This window comes from Carassius carassius, chromosome 16 (assembly GCF_963082965.1).
Source record: "Carassius carassius chromosome 16, fCarCar2.1, whole genome shotgun sequence".
NCBI lineage: Eukaryota > Metazoa > Chordata > Actinopteri > Cypriniformes > Cyprinidae > Carassius > Carassius carassius.
The window spans coordinates 14,217,030-14,234,109 of NC_081770.1; the positions used below are offsets into that span (position 1 = coordinate 14,217,030).

The 17,080-nt window shown below is 38.2% G+C and overlaps 2 protein-coding genes across 3 annotated transcripts in view; both read left to right on the forward strand.

Annotated features, from left to right (window-relative positions):
• LOC132159624 (hepatic and glial cell adhesion molecule-like) overlaps window positions 1-17,080 on the forward strand; it is a 56,829-nt gene that overhangs the window by 12,928 nt on the left and 26,821 nt on the right. The window lies entirely within an intron of this gene.
• LOC132159265 (uncharacterized) lies at window positions 6,240-14,846 on the forward strand. Its single transcript, XM_059568800.1, has 5 exons — window positions 6,240-6,447; window positions 11,318-11,656; window positions 11,969-12,265; window positions 12,633-12,759; window positions 14,690-14,846. Exons 1-5 carry the CDS (start codon window positions 6,357-6,359, stop codon window positions 14,844-14,846), a joined length of 1,011 nt encoding a protein of 336 aa, XP_059424783.1. The 5' UTR covers window positions 6,240-6,356.

A 17,080-nucleotide genomic window follows, 5' to 3' on the forward strand; every position in this document is an offset into this window, starting at 1 on the left:
CCCAAATAGTTTCAAGCATGCGGTTGTTCAGCCTTTGCTTAAGAAACATGGTTTGGATGAGGGTTGCTTGAATAATTTTCGGCCAATCTCTAAGTTATCATTTTTATCAAAACTTTTAGAAAAAGTTGTGTTATCTCAATTGAACCTGTTTTTAAATACAGCCAAGTTATTAGAACCTCTTCAATCTGATTTTACTGCCCATCATAGCACAGAGTCTGCCTTGCTAAAAGTGCTCAATGACATTTTAATTGCAGTTGATGCTGGTAAAAATGCTGTATTGATCCTACTTGATCTTACAGCTGCCTTTGATACTGTTGACCATAATATTCTTATTAGACGTCTAGAGCACTCATTTGGTATTAAGGGTATAGCCTTGAAGTGGTTTAGTTCTTATCTTAGAGACAGGTCCTTTTCTGTGGAGATAGGCAATTTCTCTTCATCTTCTACCCCCATTTTTAGTGGAGTACCTCAGGGCTCCATCCTGGGTCCGCTTCTTTTTAACTTGTATATGCGTCCACTGGGGGATATTGTTAGGAAGCATAACATTAATTTCCATTTTTATGCTGATGATACACAGCTGTATCTCCCTTTAAAAGCCGACGAGTCCATTCAGACCTTGATAGACTGTATTCGGGACATTAAGGAATGGTTATCGATTAACTTTCTCCAACTAAATGAGGACAAAACAGAAGTTATTGTCTTTGGTCCACCAAAACTGAGAATTAATCTCACTAAGGAACTGGTTAACTATTTTCCCTCAGTTTCCTCTCATGTCAGGAACCTTGGTGTCATTATTGACTCTGAATTATGTTTAACCAAACAAATTAATTCGGTTGTAAAAAATAGTTTTTATCAGTTGCGGTTAATTTCCAAACTAAAATCTTTTTTGTCATTCTACGATTTGGAGAAGGTTATTCATGCTTTTATTACTTCTCGCCTGGATTACTGTAATTCCTTGTACTTGGGTCTTCCTCAGTCATCACTTGCTCGGCTCCAGATGGTCCAAAATGCTGCTGCAAGGCTGTTGACCGGGACTAAGAAATACGATCATGTTACCCCAATTTTAGCCTCGCTTCATTGGCTCCCGATCCATTTTAGAATTCAGTTTAAAATTCTATTATTTGATTTTAAACCTCTTAATGATCAAGCTCCTTTTTATATTAGAGATCTTCTTACTCCTCTAGCTCACACTAGATCTTTAAGATCTTCAGACATGGCTCTTTTATCTATCCCTCGCTCCCGACTAAAATCTAAGGGAGATAGAGCCTTTGCTGTTGCCGCCCCACGTATATGGAACCAATTGCCTCTCGACATCCACCTTGCACCTTCAATTGCTATTTTTAAATCTAAATTGAAAACGTATTTTTATTCCCTGGCATTTTAATTATCTCCTGATGCTGTTTCTGTCTGTTCTGTTTGGTTGTTTCTGTGTTTTATTCTATTTGTTTTTACTTTGTTCAGCACTTTGGATAGCCCTGCTATGTTTAAATGTGCTATATAAATAAAATTTACTTACTTACTTACTTACTTACTAAGAAGAATGTGAAGCTATCCCTGTGCTATATTCATTAGGGCTCATCCCTATGCCCTAATCCCTTCAAAGGGTTTACCCTCCGGAGTGAGAGCTTCGAAGGGTTGAAGGGTGTAGGGGTTTTGTTTGTTGTTGTTGTTTTTTTGCATTGAAATTAAATATTCACATTCTTCATGGTATCATTTGCATAGAAGAAATTCTATTTTATTGCATTGCATGAGATTGATAGCATGTTTTGCTGTTGGCTGTGGGCCCTATATGGTTCAGTTCCAAAGATATTTGCATTTCAATATGGCTCCAGGAGTAAATCTTTAAATTGTACACATTCAATGGTAAAAAAAAATAAATAAACAAAAATGTCTGTCACTTTGCAAACATATAGTGCTTCTTTTCTTTTAAACCCTGAGTTACTGGTATTATTTGCCTATTTGACAATGTCAACAGTGATGACCAGATTATTTTGAAAATGTGTAGGATACAACAATTTGGACATGGAGCTGCACTGGGATCTCAATATCTATATAGGATTTTAAACCATTCAGGGCCTTAAAATGAAGATTCCAAAAGAAAAGTTTCTAAGGATCCAGAATCTAAAATTATATTAAGATAAATTTAATGCTTCCTGAGTTACAGACACACAAATTAAAATAATAATAATATTTAAACAGGTATGTCCTAAATAATTGCTTGTTCTTCAGATGTTCCCCTTTAAATACAATAAGTATCAGCTGTATAGAAAATGATCAACATAGGTTTTTAACTACTAAAATGGGTAATATTCAACAAATCTCACTGAGATATCTTTGTGACTGAGTGATGTATGAACTTAACTAAAAATGTGTACAATTTAATGATTTACAGTGGTGGCCAAAATTATTACAACACTAGCCAGCTAAAAATGGTTTTAAGTCAGTTATATTTATTTTTTTGCTATAATGTGTCAGTAGGAAATATCATTTAACATTTCCAAACATTATTTTTGTGATTAATTGTGATAATCCACTGAGATCTAATGTCGGACATCAGCCTGTGCTCCACACAGAAATTTGATCTCACCATCATCATTCTGTCTGGAATCACATGAAGAAACAGAACAAACTTAGAGAGACTCGATCCAGAAGAACTGTGGAAACTTGTGAACTTGTGTTTGTGATCCCTTGGACATTTTTTTTTTTTCCAGGTATGGGAGAAAGTGGAGATGCGTTGTTCTTTTTTTTTATATACAGTCGTGGCTAAAAGTTTTGAGAATTATATAAATATTAGTTTTCAAAAAGTTTGCTGCTAAACTGCTTTTAGATCTTTGTTTCAGTTGTTTCTGTGATGTACTGAAATATAATTACAAGCACTTCATACGTTTCAAAGGCTTTTATCGACAATTACATGACATTTATGCAAAGAGTCAGTATTTGCAGTGTTGGCCCTTCTTTTTCAGGACCTCTGCAATTCGACTGGGCACGCTCTCAATCAACTTCTGGGCCAAATCATGACTGATAGCAACCCATTCTTTCATAATCACTTATTGGAGTTTGTCAGAATTAGTGGGTTTTTGTTTGTCCACCCGCCTCTTGAGGATTGACCACAAGTTCTCAATGGGATTAAGATCTGGGGAGTTTCAAGGCCATGGACCCAAAATTTCAACATTCTGGTCCCCGAGCCACTTAGTTATCACTTTTGCCTTATGGTTAGCCTTAGGGTGTTTTGGTACCATTCTTTATTCATGGCAGTGTTTTTGGGCAGAATTGTGAGTGAGCCCACTCCCTTGGATGAGAAGCAACCCCACACATGAATGGTGTCAGGATGCTTTACTGTTGGCATCACACAGGACTGATGGTAGCGCTCACCTTTTCTTCTCCAGACAAGCCTTTTTCCAGATGCCCCAAACAATTGGAAAGGGGCTTCATCAGAGAATATGACTTTGCCCCAGTCCTCAGCAGTCCATTCACTATACTTTCTGCAGAAGATCAATCTATCCCTGATGTTTTTTTTGGAGAGAAGTGGCTTCTTTGCTGCCCTTCTTGACACCAGGCCATCTTCCAAAAGTCTTGGCCTCACTGTGCGTGCAGATGCGCTCACACCTGCCTGCTGCCATTCCTGAGCAAGCTCTGCACTGGTGGCACTCCAATCCCGCAGCTGAATCCTCTTTAGGAGACGATCCTGGCGCTTGCTGGACTTTCTTGACGCCCTGAAGCCTTCTTTACAAGAACTGAACCTCTTTCCTTGAAGTTCTTGATGATCCTATAAATTGTTGATTTAGGTGCAATCTTAGTAGCCACAATATCCTTGCCTGTGAAGCCATTTTTATGCAACGCAATGATGGCAGCATGCGTTTCTTTGCAGGTCACCATGGTTAACAATGGAACAACAATGATTTCAAGCATCACCCTCCTTTTAACGTCAAGTCTGCCATTCTAACCCAATCAGCCTGACATAATGATCTCCAGCCTTGTGCTCGTCAACATTCTCACCTGAGTTAACAAGACGATTACTGAAATGATCTCAGCAGGTCCTTTAATGACAGCAATGAAATGCAGTGAAAAGGTTTTTTTGGGATTAAGTTAATTTTCATGGCAAAGAAGGACTATGCAATTCATCTGATCACTCTTCATAACATTCTGGAGTATTTGCAAATTGCTATTATAAAAACTTAAGCAGCAACTTTTCCAATTTCCAATATTTATGTAATTCTCAAAACTTTTGGCCACGACTGTATATATATATACAGGTCCTTCTCAAAAAATTTGCATATTGTGATAAAGTTAATTATTTTCCATAATGTAATGATAAAAATTAAACTTTCATATATTTTAGATTCATTGCACACCAACTGAAATGTTTCAGGTCTTTTATTGTTTTAATACTGATGATTTTGGCATACAGCTCATGAAAACCCAAAATTCCTATCTCAAAAAATTAGCATATTTCATCCGACCAATAAAAGAAAAGTGTTTTTAAGACAAAAAAAAGTCAACCTTCCAATAATTATGTTCAGTTATGCACTCAATACTTGGTCGGGAATCCTTTTGCAGAAATGACTGCTTCAATGCTGCGTGGCATGGAGGCAATCAGCCTGTGGCACTGCTGAGGTGTTATGGAGGCCCAGGATGCTTCGATAGCAGCCTTAAGCTCATCCAGAGTGTTGGGTCTTGCGTCTCTCAACTTTCTCTTCACAATATCCCACCGATTCTCTATGGGGTTCAGGTCAGGAGAGTTGGCAGGCCAATTGAGCACAGTAATACCATGGTCAGTAAACCATTTACCAGTGGTTTTGGCACTGTGAGCAGGTGCCAGGTCGTGCTGAAAAATGAAATCTTCATCTCCATAAAGCTTTTCAGCAGATGGAAGCATGAAGTGCTCCAAAATCTCCTGATAACTAGCTGCATTGACCCTGCCCTTAATAAAACAGAGTGGACCAACACCAGCAGCTGACATGGCACCCCAGACCATCACTGACTGTGGGTACTTGACACTGGACTTCAGGCATTTTGGCATTTCCTTCTCCCCAGTCTTCCTCCAGACTCTGGCACCTTGATTTCCGAATGACATGCAAAATTTGCTTTCATCCGAAAAAAGTACTTTGGACCACTGAGCAACAGTCCAGTGCTGCTTCTCTGTAGCCCATTTCCTGCACACGCCTGTGCACGGTGGCTCTGGATGTTTCTACTTCAGACTCAGTCCACTGCTTCCGCAGGTCCCCCAAGGTCTGGAATTGGTCCTTCTCCACAATCTTCCTCAGGGTCCGGTCACCTCTTCTCGTTGTGCAGCGTTTTTTGCCACACTTTTTCCTTCCCTCAGACTTCCCACTGAGGTGCCTTGATACAGCACTCTGGGAACAGCCTGTTTGTTCAGAAATTTCTTTCTGTGTCTTCCCTGCTCACTTGAGGGTGTCAATGATGGCCTTCTGGACAGCAGTCAGGTCGGCAGTCTTACCCATGATTGCGGTTTTGATTAATGAACCAGGCTGGGAGTTTTTAAAAGCCTCAGGAATCTTTTGCAGGTGTTTGGAGTTAATTAGTTGATTCAGATGATTAGGTTAATAGCTCGTTTAGAGAACCTTTTCATGATATGCTAATTTTTTGAGATAGGAATTTTGGGTTTTCATGAGCTGTATGCCAAAATCATCAGTATTAAAACAATAAAAGACCTGAAATATTTCAGTTGGTGTGCAATGAATCTAAAATATATGAAAGTTTAATTTTTATCATTACATTATGGAAAATAATGAACTTTATCACAATATGCTAATTTTTTTAGAAGGACCTGTATATATATATATATATATATATATATATATATATATATATATATATATATATATATATATATATATATATATATATATATATATATATATATATACAGTTTTAAAGTTTTAGTCAATTTTTTTTTACCAGCTGGTACATGGCATGGTTAACTGGCTCCTCATCTGAGACAAGACATCCCAACACCCCAAAAAAGTCTGATTAAAAAACCATGCTGTATATTGTAAATAATGTTTTATACTTCAAATAATTGTAAAAAGTGGTAAAACAACACAAACGCAAAATGGACAAAAATGTGTTTAGAAACAATTTAAATCTCCCTCTCTCTTGCCTCACAGTAAGTGCTTTGGTCTAAATGCTTTCCTATTGGCTATATAATTCACTTAAACATCAGATGAAGTGATTGTTTTCTCTTTGCGAGTGCACAGCACACAGTTTGCACCTGCACACACACACCTAGTGAGAGGAGGTACATATTTCAAAGCCCCTCACTCTTAGACGAAATGTACACCACTGCTTGTGGTCTGGTGTGCTAGAAGAAGCTAGAAGAAGCGTGTGGACTACACATGGCAATTCACAAATCAGTCAGGTGTTGTGAAAATGTTGCGTTTGAGGTGTTAAAGAAGATGGTCTTATTGGTCTTATTGCTTTTCAGTGGTAAGTTCTATATTTTTAATGGCTTGTTCTCAGTCTTGCATGCATATTTAGTGCTGTTCAGACAGCTCCTAAAGGGCTGTCTAACTTGGGTAGGTTGGTGCTAGGGTTTTCTTTTTGCCTTTTTGCAATTAGATATAGTCATGATGACTAGTAGACAACTGTGTTTTTATCATAAAATTATTCCAAAAACTGTTGCAATATTGCAAAACCAACATTTTACAGTGAGAGAATTGCAAGAATTAAAAGTCATTAAATAACTGCAACTACCTTTCAAAAATATTTTGATACAAAGATTCTGATATTTTTCTATTAATCTATCAAATCTATAGATATTACAAGCAATGTGCTTAATGCACACCTTGCCTGCGTGTCTATAAAGTATGTAGCTACCAACAACAAAACGTATTATTATTATTATAACTATTATTTTTTGTTTTCTGAACGGATTGCAGCCTAGAAAGCGTAGAAAAGCTTCCTTTACTAAACAATCTGTCACTTCCTGATCTCAAAAAGTTCCGTTATCAGTGAATCTCTCTACACTGCATGCACAATTCATCTCTTATTTGCATCCTACACCTTGTGTTGTTAGTTTCCGAGATCAGTTTTGCCAATATGTTATTAAAGAGGGTTCTCTTGCTTTCGTTTGATAGTGCTTTTTTACTGCGTAAAAAAATAAATAAAAGGATGTGGCATGGGAGCGTGAGAACAGTGACTTTGCTTAAGTTAGCAGACCTATAACCTATAGCATGTTTAAATGGTTGAAGATGCACTGCAAAAATAAATAAATAAAATTCAGTTGTCTTACATTTTTTGTTTAATCAAATTTGCTGTCATCCAGATTCATCTGAAAGTTTCATTTATTCTATGACATACAGGTATATGAATATTTACACATTTAAATGGCAATGTCTTATAAAAGATTTGTCATAAAAGCAACACTTTATATCCAAAAGGAAGATGTTTGAAATTTATATCTAATTTATGGAAATATTGAATAATAACCCCATTAATTACAATAAATACCAAATTTAAAAATAATAACACTAGTAACAATCTCCCACATTCAGTGGGGCTTCTGTGTCAACTCTGAGGGTCCCTTCTTACCCAAGAGTCTTATTTTATTGTCCAAAGAAAGAATGAAAAATATCTTGCCCCAGGGAGGAATCTTACCCCGATATTTCTAAATATTAAGTATGTCCTAATGGCAGAAATTTGACGCTTTTGCTGTATTTTTAGCATTGATGTACTGTACACTGTCAGAAATAGGGGTACAGTAGGAGTCCATTTCTACCCCAAGGTACAATCTACACTAACGTACCGCATAGGGCTTATTATTGGACCTCAAGGTACATATATGTACCTTTTTGAGGGTCAGAAAGGTACACATACTGTATGTTCCCAAGCAAGGTACATATTTGTACCGTTTTTTTTTTAAAGGTTAAGGTACAATATCAAGAGCTAGCCCTGATTGGCAGCTTAAATCTCAATTTAAAAGAACGTCCAGTTCGTGGTCTTCCTTTTTTTCAGAGACGAAGTCATAGCATGGTTACTCATGGTTTTTACAGGGCTTTCAACCGAGGAGGTCCTTCAAAACATATCAGAAGCAGGCATAGAAGTAACCAACGTCGAGATGAAATGGACTTTCAGGCAAATGACACTTACTCAGTTGATGATCTTTTATATGTCACAGTTAGACATTGTGTTTAAAATGAAATGTAAAATGTGAAAATAAAAAGGATTTAATAAATATTGATTTTATATATATATATATATATATATATATACGTATTAGGGCTGGTAAGTGATCAAAAATTTTCGCACATCAAATTTGGAGAAATGACTCTGAAAAGATCATTTAAAATCATTGTTGTGCAAACAACAAACAGAGATTACAAAAAGTAAGTTCAGCAAGAAATATTTAGTTTGATGAAATTTATTACATATACTCTTTTGGACCATGTGAGTAAATTATGACAGAATTGTCATTTTTGGTTGGGTAAACTATAACTTTAAAATTTATTTTCTTAATTTTATTATTATTACTATGAAAATAAGAATTTTTTTTCTTTAATGAAAAGATACTCTAAAATAATAAACTAAAACTGCCAGTAGCTGGTGGTAAATGTTTCAATGATTAAGTCATCAAGTTATTTATTCATTCGTTTGATTCGTTCAAATGGCTGATTCATTCAGGAGTGAAGTAAATGGTTCTTTATGATTGGTTTATTGAATCATTAGGCTTGTTCAACTTGAAATGGATCATCACTATCAGACCGATCGGTGTGTGACATCAAAGAACCGCAAGAGCTTAGAAAGAGCAGACGACTTCTTGTGCTTTTGAATCGCTCTCGCGGTGCTTTGATGTCGTAAACCGATCACTCTGTGCAGCGCTACTTCAAAGCAAACATGACTATGGCCAATGCAATGGTTCAACGCGCAGAATGGTTCACCAAATTCGTTCAGAAGTGGAATAAGAAATTAAATGGCGCTGTAGATTGCTCAGGGATGAACAGTTCTGATTTGTCTTTATCTTCTGGTTGGCAAAATTGAGCAAAACTAACAACATTGTCTCTAAAATAACACAACATTAACTTCTTAATGAACTGTTGTAAGATGAGCATCACCTATTGCACTTAGCCTACAGCTCGTGTGATATTTCTTCACTATGTGATGTAAATATGAGCCAAAATTTCAAACACTGGCATTTTGCCCATATCTTGAATTTTAGGGATATTCTCTAGTCTCCATCATGAAGTAAGTTGTTGCTCTTCCTCATAATAGTCATCACTCGACTGTATGAAATGGCCAACCCGGAGGGGCAAGTGCGTTAAATGCGCTAATAACTTTAAGGGCCGTTACATAGTCAACGTGAGAAACGCGAGCAAGCAACGCGAGTGACGCGCTCCCTTTCATAGTCTAAACAGTGGACGCAAGTGTCACGGGCGATGCGTGTATGCAATACACCGCTCATGCAACAGGGGGTAGTAGAGTCGGGGGATATTAGTAGAGTCGGGTCACCTGATATTCAGATCACAATGGCAACTGAAGAGGAGTGTATTCTGTTGCTGATTTTACATCGGCGGCAACAAAGGCAACGCAGAGATAGGGCCGTTAAGTTCGCATATTTTTTCCTCTTCGCCCGCCATTGTATTCAAACCTTCTTCTTCTGTTAACACAATATACTTGAATTAATGTACAATACTTGCAATGTCGCCCCCACCGACAATGCATAGTATTGCGTGCATCGGCGCGTCGCGTATCAAAAACTAGGAAGACACATTTGGCTACGCACCCGCGCATAATGGCGGCCGAAGCGTAACGATGCGTAGCCTCGGGGACGCGTATGCGTACAGATGCGTTGACTATGAAACGGCCCTAACGCGTTATTTTCTCCATAATTAATGAATCAAATTATCATGTTAAATTACCAGCCCTAATATATATAATATATATATATATATATATCTATATATATATATATATATATATATATATATATATAAGTGGTGGGCCGTTATCGGCGTTAACGTGCTGCGTTAACGCGAGACTCTTATCGGGCGATAAAAAAAATATCGCCGTTAATCTATTCTCAAAGTTGGGTTGGGAGCTGGGTCTAGGCGAGCTACGATGACTTTCACCTTGATATTTTAAACATTTTCATGTTTTTACGCCTCACTGCTTGTCGATTTAAACATTAAAGCATCCAAATACAAGACGTGGAAAAGCTGAACAGAGTAGCTGGTTACTCGCGCGCTGTGTTCGTTGCGGAGAGAGAGAGAGCCACGTATCACAGACAGCGACACTGAACCGAGCTCTCATCTGCGAAAAGAAAGGCGTCTAAAAACACTTGAACATCGAATTTGCTTATTTTTGCTCTTGTGCCGACAAATACATACAAAATAGGTCAAAATATCCACCTTGGAAATTATGCTAAAAAAAACTGTCAGTTATTTCTTAAGTGAAAGTAAACAGTTGAGGGAAAAAATGGGATGTGTATTATATTGGATCTGTTCATCGTCTCTTAAAGTGGCCGCGCCTAATTTAGCTACTGGCTGCAGTAATGTTAATCCAAGAAAATGAAAATCACTCACTGCTCTTGACTGAATTACTTTGTAGTTTTAACAGTCAAACCAAAAATTATTCAGACACCAGGTATAATTTTTTATATATATAGCAAAACTGTAATAATGTGAGAAATGTTGAAGGTGTCTGAATTTTGGTTTGATTGTATATTTAATTTTTACATTGAAGACTATCCAGTGCTATTTTACATTTAATTATTTGGTTTCTGTACCTTGACACCTACAAACTTGAAAAAAAAAAACTTAAACATTGGTGTGAAACAGGCGTAAGGTTGTTTGCACCTTGTGCAATGTGGAATTAGTTTACAGCTTTTTCAAGCACTTTGCGATGCATTTTGGAAACAGGAGATGAGCCCCTTTTCTAATGCACCACCTAGCTTGATAAACCCTTTCTCAAAGCTTTACTGTTTGTCAATTTTATTTGGGTATCACACATATTCTGAATGCCTTCGGCAGAATTCGAATGAGCCATTTTAATCTAGACTAATCTAGATTAATCTAGATTAATTTCAAGATCACAGTGAGATTAATCTAGATTAAAAAGATTAATCTATGCCCACCACTAATATATATATATCATTATAGTCAACGATTATGCCCCAGGCCCAGTGATAAGCCATTGTACCCCTAAAGGTTCAATTATGTACTTTATTTTCTGAGAGTGTACTTAAAATGCTTTAATTAAAAAAAACAATTATAGTGGTGATTTATTTTGTCTTTTGTCCAAATAAACTTTGAAAATTAAGATGAAAATCTGTGATTTGTTGTTGTTGTCTGTTTTGTTCCAGGTGTATCTGGAGATTATTCAGATGAAAGAGTGATATCAGTGCTGGAGGGAGATTCTGTCACTTTAAACACTGATGTTACTGAAATACAGAGAGATGATCTGATACTGTGGTCATTTAGATATCAAAGTTCAGAGACTCGTATCGCTGAAATCTATAAACAGATCATCTCTATATATGATAATAAAGAGAATAATGAGAGATTCAGAGACAGACTAAAGATAGATGAGCAGACAGGATCTCTGACCATCACAAACATCACCAAATTACACTCTGGACTTTATAAACTACAGACCATGGATGTACATGTCAAACGCAAGAGCTTCAATCTTGCTGTCTATGGTGAGTAAACTTAAGAAATCATATTGAAAGGGATTTTGTATTATATTTCAATCTGGTCTGCACTGATAGCCTTACGTCCCGAGTTTGAATCCCGGCTTGAGGACCTTTTCTGATCCCTCTCTCTCTCACTCCTGCTTCATTTCCTTTCTGCTCTCCTGTTAAAATAAAAATGCCAAAAATAAATCTCAAAAAGATTAAACTGGGCCGTCTGGAGATAAATTATTTTTAGATCTATGACTGAGTATCTTTACACACATCTCTTTCAATAATTGATTGTTTTAAAAATATTTATCTTTTCTTCATGTTCCTTAGCTCTTCTTACTGTTCCAGTCATCAGTGATTCTCCTCAAAACCCATCAGTGTCTGGAAGATCTTCAGTGTCTAATTGTTCACTGCTGTGTTCAGCTGTGAATGTGAGTGCTGTGACTCTCTCCTGGTACAAAGGAAACAGTTTATTGTCCAGCATCAGTGTCTCTGATCTCAGCATCAGTCTCTCTCTACCTCTGGAGATTGAGTGTCTGGATGATTCCTACAGTTGTGTTGTTGCTTATTCATTCATCAACCGAACCACACACCTCAACAACACTGATCTCTGTCAGACGTGTTCAGGTACGTCAGCACTGGGGTTTTTTCAGCAAACTATTGTTGTGACGGTTTATCTCTAAATGATTCACATTGTCACATATTTGTGTCTGTGCTGTATCTTAGCACATTAATTACTGTTATGATCTATATTATTTATCTATAAATTATAAAAACATGATAAAAGTTTTTAATACAGGAAATAAAAATATACATTACGTAAATATTTGACAGATTAATTAATCATTAACTTCAGTCATCAACTTCAAATATCAACTTTTAGGTGCATCTTTTTATAATATTTACCCCAATTAAATCTGGTAGTATTTCATCTTGATTGAAGTCTGGTGAGATTAATTTACAGTAATGACTGATTTTGGCTTATTCATTGCAGATGGTCCTCATGTGCCTTTCAAAGGTATAATTGCTGCTGTATTTCTGCTGCTGTTAGCAATCTCAGTTTTAGCTGTGTGGATATTATGTCGCCACAGGAGCCACAAAAAAGCTGTACAAGAAAGCAAGTATTACCTATATATTCAACAGAAATGTTTTTATTATTATTTTCTATGTTTTAAATGTAATTTTACTAAACAGCTCAGACTACTGTGGAAGAGGTGGAGTATACTAATGCAATATTTACTACAAACAGAGCTCAAAATTCGGTAAGATGTGTTTGTTGTTCTCTGCACTTTTATACAAATACAGGTGCATCTAAACAAATTTGAATATCATGGAAAAGTTTTTTCATTTTTTGCAATTTAATTAAAAAAGCAAACTTTCTTGTATTCTAGATTCATTGCACACAAAGTGAAATATTTCAGGTGTTTTTTGTTTTAATTCTGATGGTTATGACTTACAGCTTAGGAAAATAAAAAAGTATCTCAAAAAAATTATATTTCATTTTGAGCTTGATTAGTTTGATTAATTTTGAGTATAAATACTTGGTAGCTCCTGGACTTGTTTAGAACATGCAACCACAATTATGGGAAAGACTACTGACTTGACAGTTGTCCACAAGACGATCATCAACATCCTCCACAAGGAGGGTAAGCCACAGAAGGTCATTGCTGAAAGGGCTGGCTGTTCACAGAGTGCTGTATCAAAATATATTCATAGAAAGTTGACTGGAAGGAAAAAGTGTGGTAGGAAAAGGTGCACAAGCAACAGATATGACCACAGCCTTGGGAGGATTGTCAGGAAAAGCTGATTCAAGAACTTGGGAGACCTTCACGAGGAGTGGACTGAAGCCGGAGTCAGCGCAACAAGAATCACCACACTCAGACGTCTTCAGGAAAAGAGCTACAGCTGTCACATACCTAGAACCAAGCTTCTCCTGAACTAGAAATACGTCAGAAGCATTTCTCCTGGGGTAAGGAGAAAAAGAACTGGACTGTTGCTCAGTGGTCCACAGTCCTCTTTTCAGATGAAAGAAAATTTAACATTTAATTTGGAAATCAAGGTCTGAAGTCTGGAGGAAGAGAGGGCCGCACTGGGTTGTACATAATAATATATGATTAATATATATATCTCATATGACAGTTACATTAAAATTATTGAAGATGAAAAATAGCTCAATTGCATATATCAAAACTCATTACAAGGCACTGTAATTTACTCATTAATATGTCAATATTCCATTCTTCATATCAATTATAGTGATATCTCTTACTGTAAATTACCGAAAATCAAACAGTGGTTTGTCCAGCAAATGGCCGTAAGATTAACAATTTTCAATAAAATTATCACTTCTTATAATTCAAGGAAAAATATTCTCTGGCCATTAAAACATTATCCTATCATTATAAAATTTCGTTACTAAAAGTAAAGAGCATGTAGCTAAAGATCAGACATTTCATTGACTCGTAATGTGAGCGCTTAGGCAACTAATAATACATATCAAACTACAAATCACACAGAGTAAATACGCATACGACAATACAGACAGAAACCTTTGTACAAGACATAACGGAATCCAAATGAGGGAGAGATAGAGAGAGAGAGAGAGAGAGAGAGAGAGAGAGAGAGAGAGAGAGAGAATGAATGAATGAGAGAGGACGAGAGAGAGCGTGATTACAGAATAAGCTCAGTTATGCAAACTCACAGACAGTAACCCTTGAAAGACAACAACGAATCAAATCATAGACAAACTTTAAGCAGCATTTAAATTCTCCATAGAGAATGATACTTGCATGGGTCCAGCGTGCGTGAGCGTGGTCTTTTGAGACCAGCGTGCGTGTGAACAGCGTGAGCGTGGTTCTGTTCTTTCGTGTCTTCCGGGGGTTGCTGCGGAATCGCGCGATATTTGAAAGGTCCAACAAAGCAATGTTTCAGAATTCGTTTTCCTTGTGTGGAGAGGCGAATAGGTGAATAAACTTAGTACGGAAAAGAAACAAAATACGATGAAATGAAAGCTCCCGAAGGAGCCATGAGAACGGCTGTCCTTGTGCTGAGAGGGACGGCGATAGGAGAGCGGATCAAGGCCATGAAGAAGGACGAGCAGGGTCAGAAGAGGGGAAGCGAAGAGAGCACTAAGAGAGAGAGGAACTTCCTGGGTCAGTCCTTTATAGCTCGACTGGTTCATGCCTCTGTTCGTGTGAACAACCAATGAACGTCCGCGATCTGAAGCGGGATAAAGTTCCTTTGTCTCCGGGGAAACACCCACTCTAATAAGTTCTGGCTTATAACATTTCAGTAGTGATATTCCAGCAAGTTCGTAATTCCAGATTAATACATTTTACACACCTTGCATATAGGTGGATAGTTGGGTCACAACATTTCAATTGCAAAAACACCAAACAGTACATATATATAGAAACACGACGTTACATTCAAATGCAGAATTACACACATTTAAAGATTAACACACGGTAATATTGTGGATTGTCCAATTTTTGATTATGGAAAACATCTAATGCACCAAAAAGCAATACTTAATACATTTAGAATACATCGAGAAAAGGTAATAGTTTAGGATACATTGAGAGAAGATGCCAGTGAGCTGGCTTTTTCCTGTCCTGTTTGCCAGTGGGATCATAAAGTTTTATGAGCTGCTAAGGGGGTAGGGTTACAACTCCTGGTTCTATTTGAGAACATTAAAATTAGGAGAAACATTTCCAATTTATAAGTTAGCAACTTATACTCCTCACATAACAAGGATTTACCATTTTATGCAACGCACAAACATATTCAAAATACATATTATTAAGGACTTACATAGAGAGCTTAAAGAAGAGTTTGTGTGTGCGTGTTTAGGAATGTGGGTTTTTCGTTTCTCCTTTGAGGCTGCTCACGTGACTCTGGAATTTCTTGTCATAAATAATTTAAATCCAGCCAGGCTGGCGCCAGGCCAGGCATTTAGTTTACAAAGGTTTCATTTTATATGCCTGAATTCAAAATCTACAAGTGTTAGGTTTGCATTGTTTTAGATTCAACGAACCGTGATTCATTAGTTCAGAACCCATGAATCGATGACAAGCATATCCGCTACATCCCCCCTTTCCGTCGGATGAAGTCCCTGTGTGGACATCATCGGACGGCAATCATCAGGATGGGCAGATGACAAGTGAATCATGATGGTCATGTAGCAGGTGGATCATGATGGCAGGTGGTTCCTGGAGCTGAGGATTCAGCTTGATGAGGTTCGGTGTTGTCTTTGACTTGGCACCCCCTTTCCAGGGATTCCATCGGAGACCTCCAGCCACGGCTGTCGTGAGTTTGGCTGTAGAGGTTTGCGTCTCGTTGAGTCTCCTGTATAGGATGAAGGTCACGCCAAGGGTCAGGGTGTGACCAATGACAGTGGAGATGCACCGTGCAGTGTCGGCAGCAGTCCAGGCTCGGACCGCAGATGACGGGTTCAGAACAGGCTGTCGAGACAGTGCTTGGAGGGCTGTGTCGACGGGAGTAATGTCAATGTGTTGGGTGGCACCTTTCATTACTTGGTCAAGCAGGTTGACACGGGTGGCAGTGTCATGCTGGTCATAGGTCAGTGTAGCTGTGCGCACAGGAGTGTTGAGCTGTGCGCACAGGAGAGCCATCTGTCACCTACAATCTCTGCTTGCATTTCTGTGACTTGTGTACGAGGCTTGGCTTCGGCAGGGCAGCGTGTGTCGCTGACCAGGGGTTGCAACCCGCAGATTCCTTCAGTGTTGTGTCTGAGGAAGGGTTTGCTAAGGCAGAGATAATGAATGTCTTTGGTCAAAGTACACATGTGCAGGTTTGGGGCCAGGTACAGCTGTGTGTCGCTGTCGTGGTAGGCCACCACATCTGGAATGTGTGTCTTGGTGTGGGTGTTGCTTTTCCACAGACTGACACTGACAATGTCTTTAAGTCTGTAGACTTGGCTTGACTCGCTGATGGGTTGGTTCAGGAGCACATTCATTTCTCTCTGTTTGGGGTTGACATGCAGTAGGATGGCGCTATCCAGAGAGTTGGCCAGGTGTGTTTGTAGCAGGTCAGCTGGCGTGGTGATGGCGTAAGCCAGCACAGTTAGCACACGGCTTAAGGGTATCATGTATGGTGGGGTTTTACCCGTGGTTAGGCTGTCATTGGAGGAGCTAACCTCCCCCAGAATGTCTGTTGTTAACGCTGTAAACAGCTGAGGTGGGTGAAGTCATTCTGGAAGACAGTAAACAGCGGTCTGCAAAGCTCCCGGTAACTGTTTGGAGCGGTGGTGGTGTCTACTTAACTCCATTTGTGTAACAGTCACTTTCTCATGTTGGCTGAACATGTGTTTGACATCAGCCTCAGTGTGAGTGAGGGAGTCCTCTCTCCATCTCCCCTGTCCAGCTGTATTGGGTTACAGTGCTGGGGTAGTGTGCCCTGTTGTCGGTGATCAGGAGTCTC

Coding starts and splice junctions, on each gene's coding strand:
- LOC132159265 (XM_059568800.1), top strand. CDS start 6,357: ATGGCAATTCACAAATCAGTCAGGTGTTGTGAAAATGTTGCGTTTGAG. Junction 6,448..11,317: donor GGTCTTATTGCTTTTCAGTG/GTAAGTTCTATA, acceptor GTTTTGTTCCAG/GTGTATCTGGAGATTATTCA. Junction 11,657..11,968: donor CTTCAATCTTGCTGTCTATG/GTGAGTAAACTT, acceptor CATGTTCCTTAG/CTCTTCTTACTGTTCCAGTC.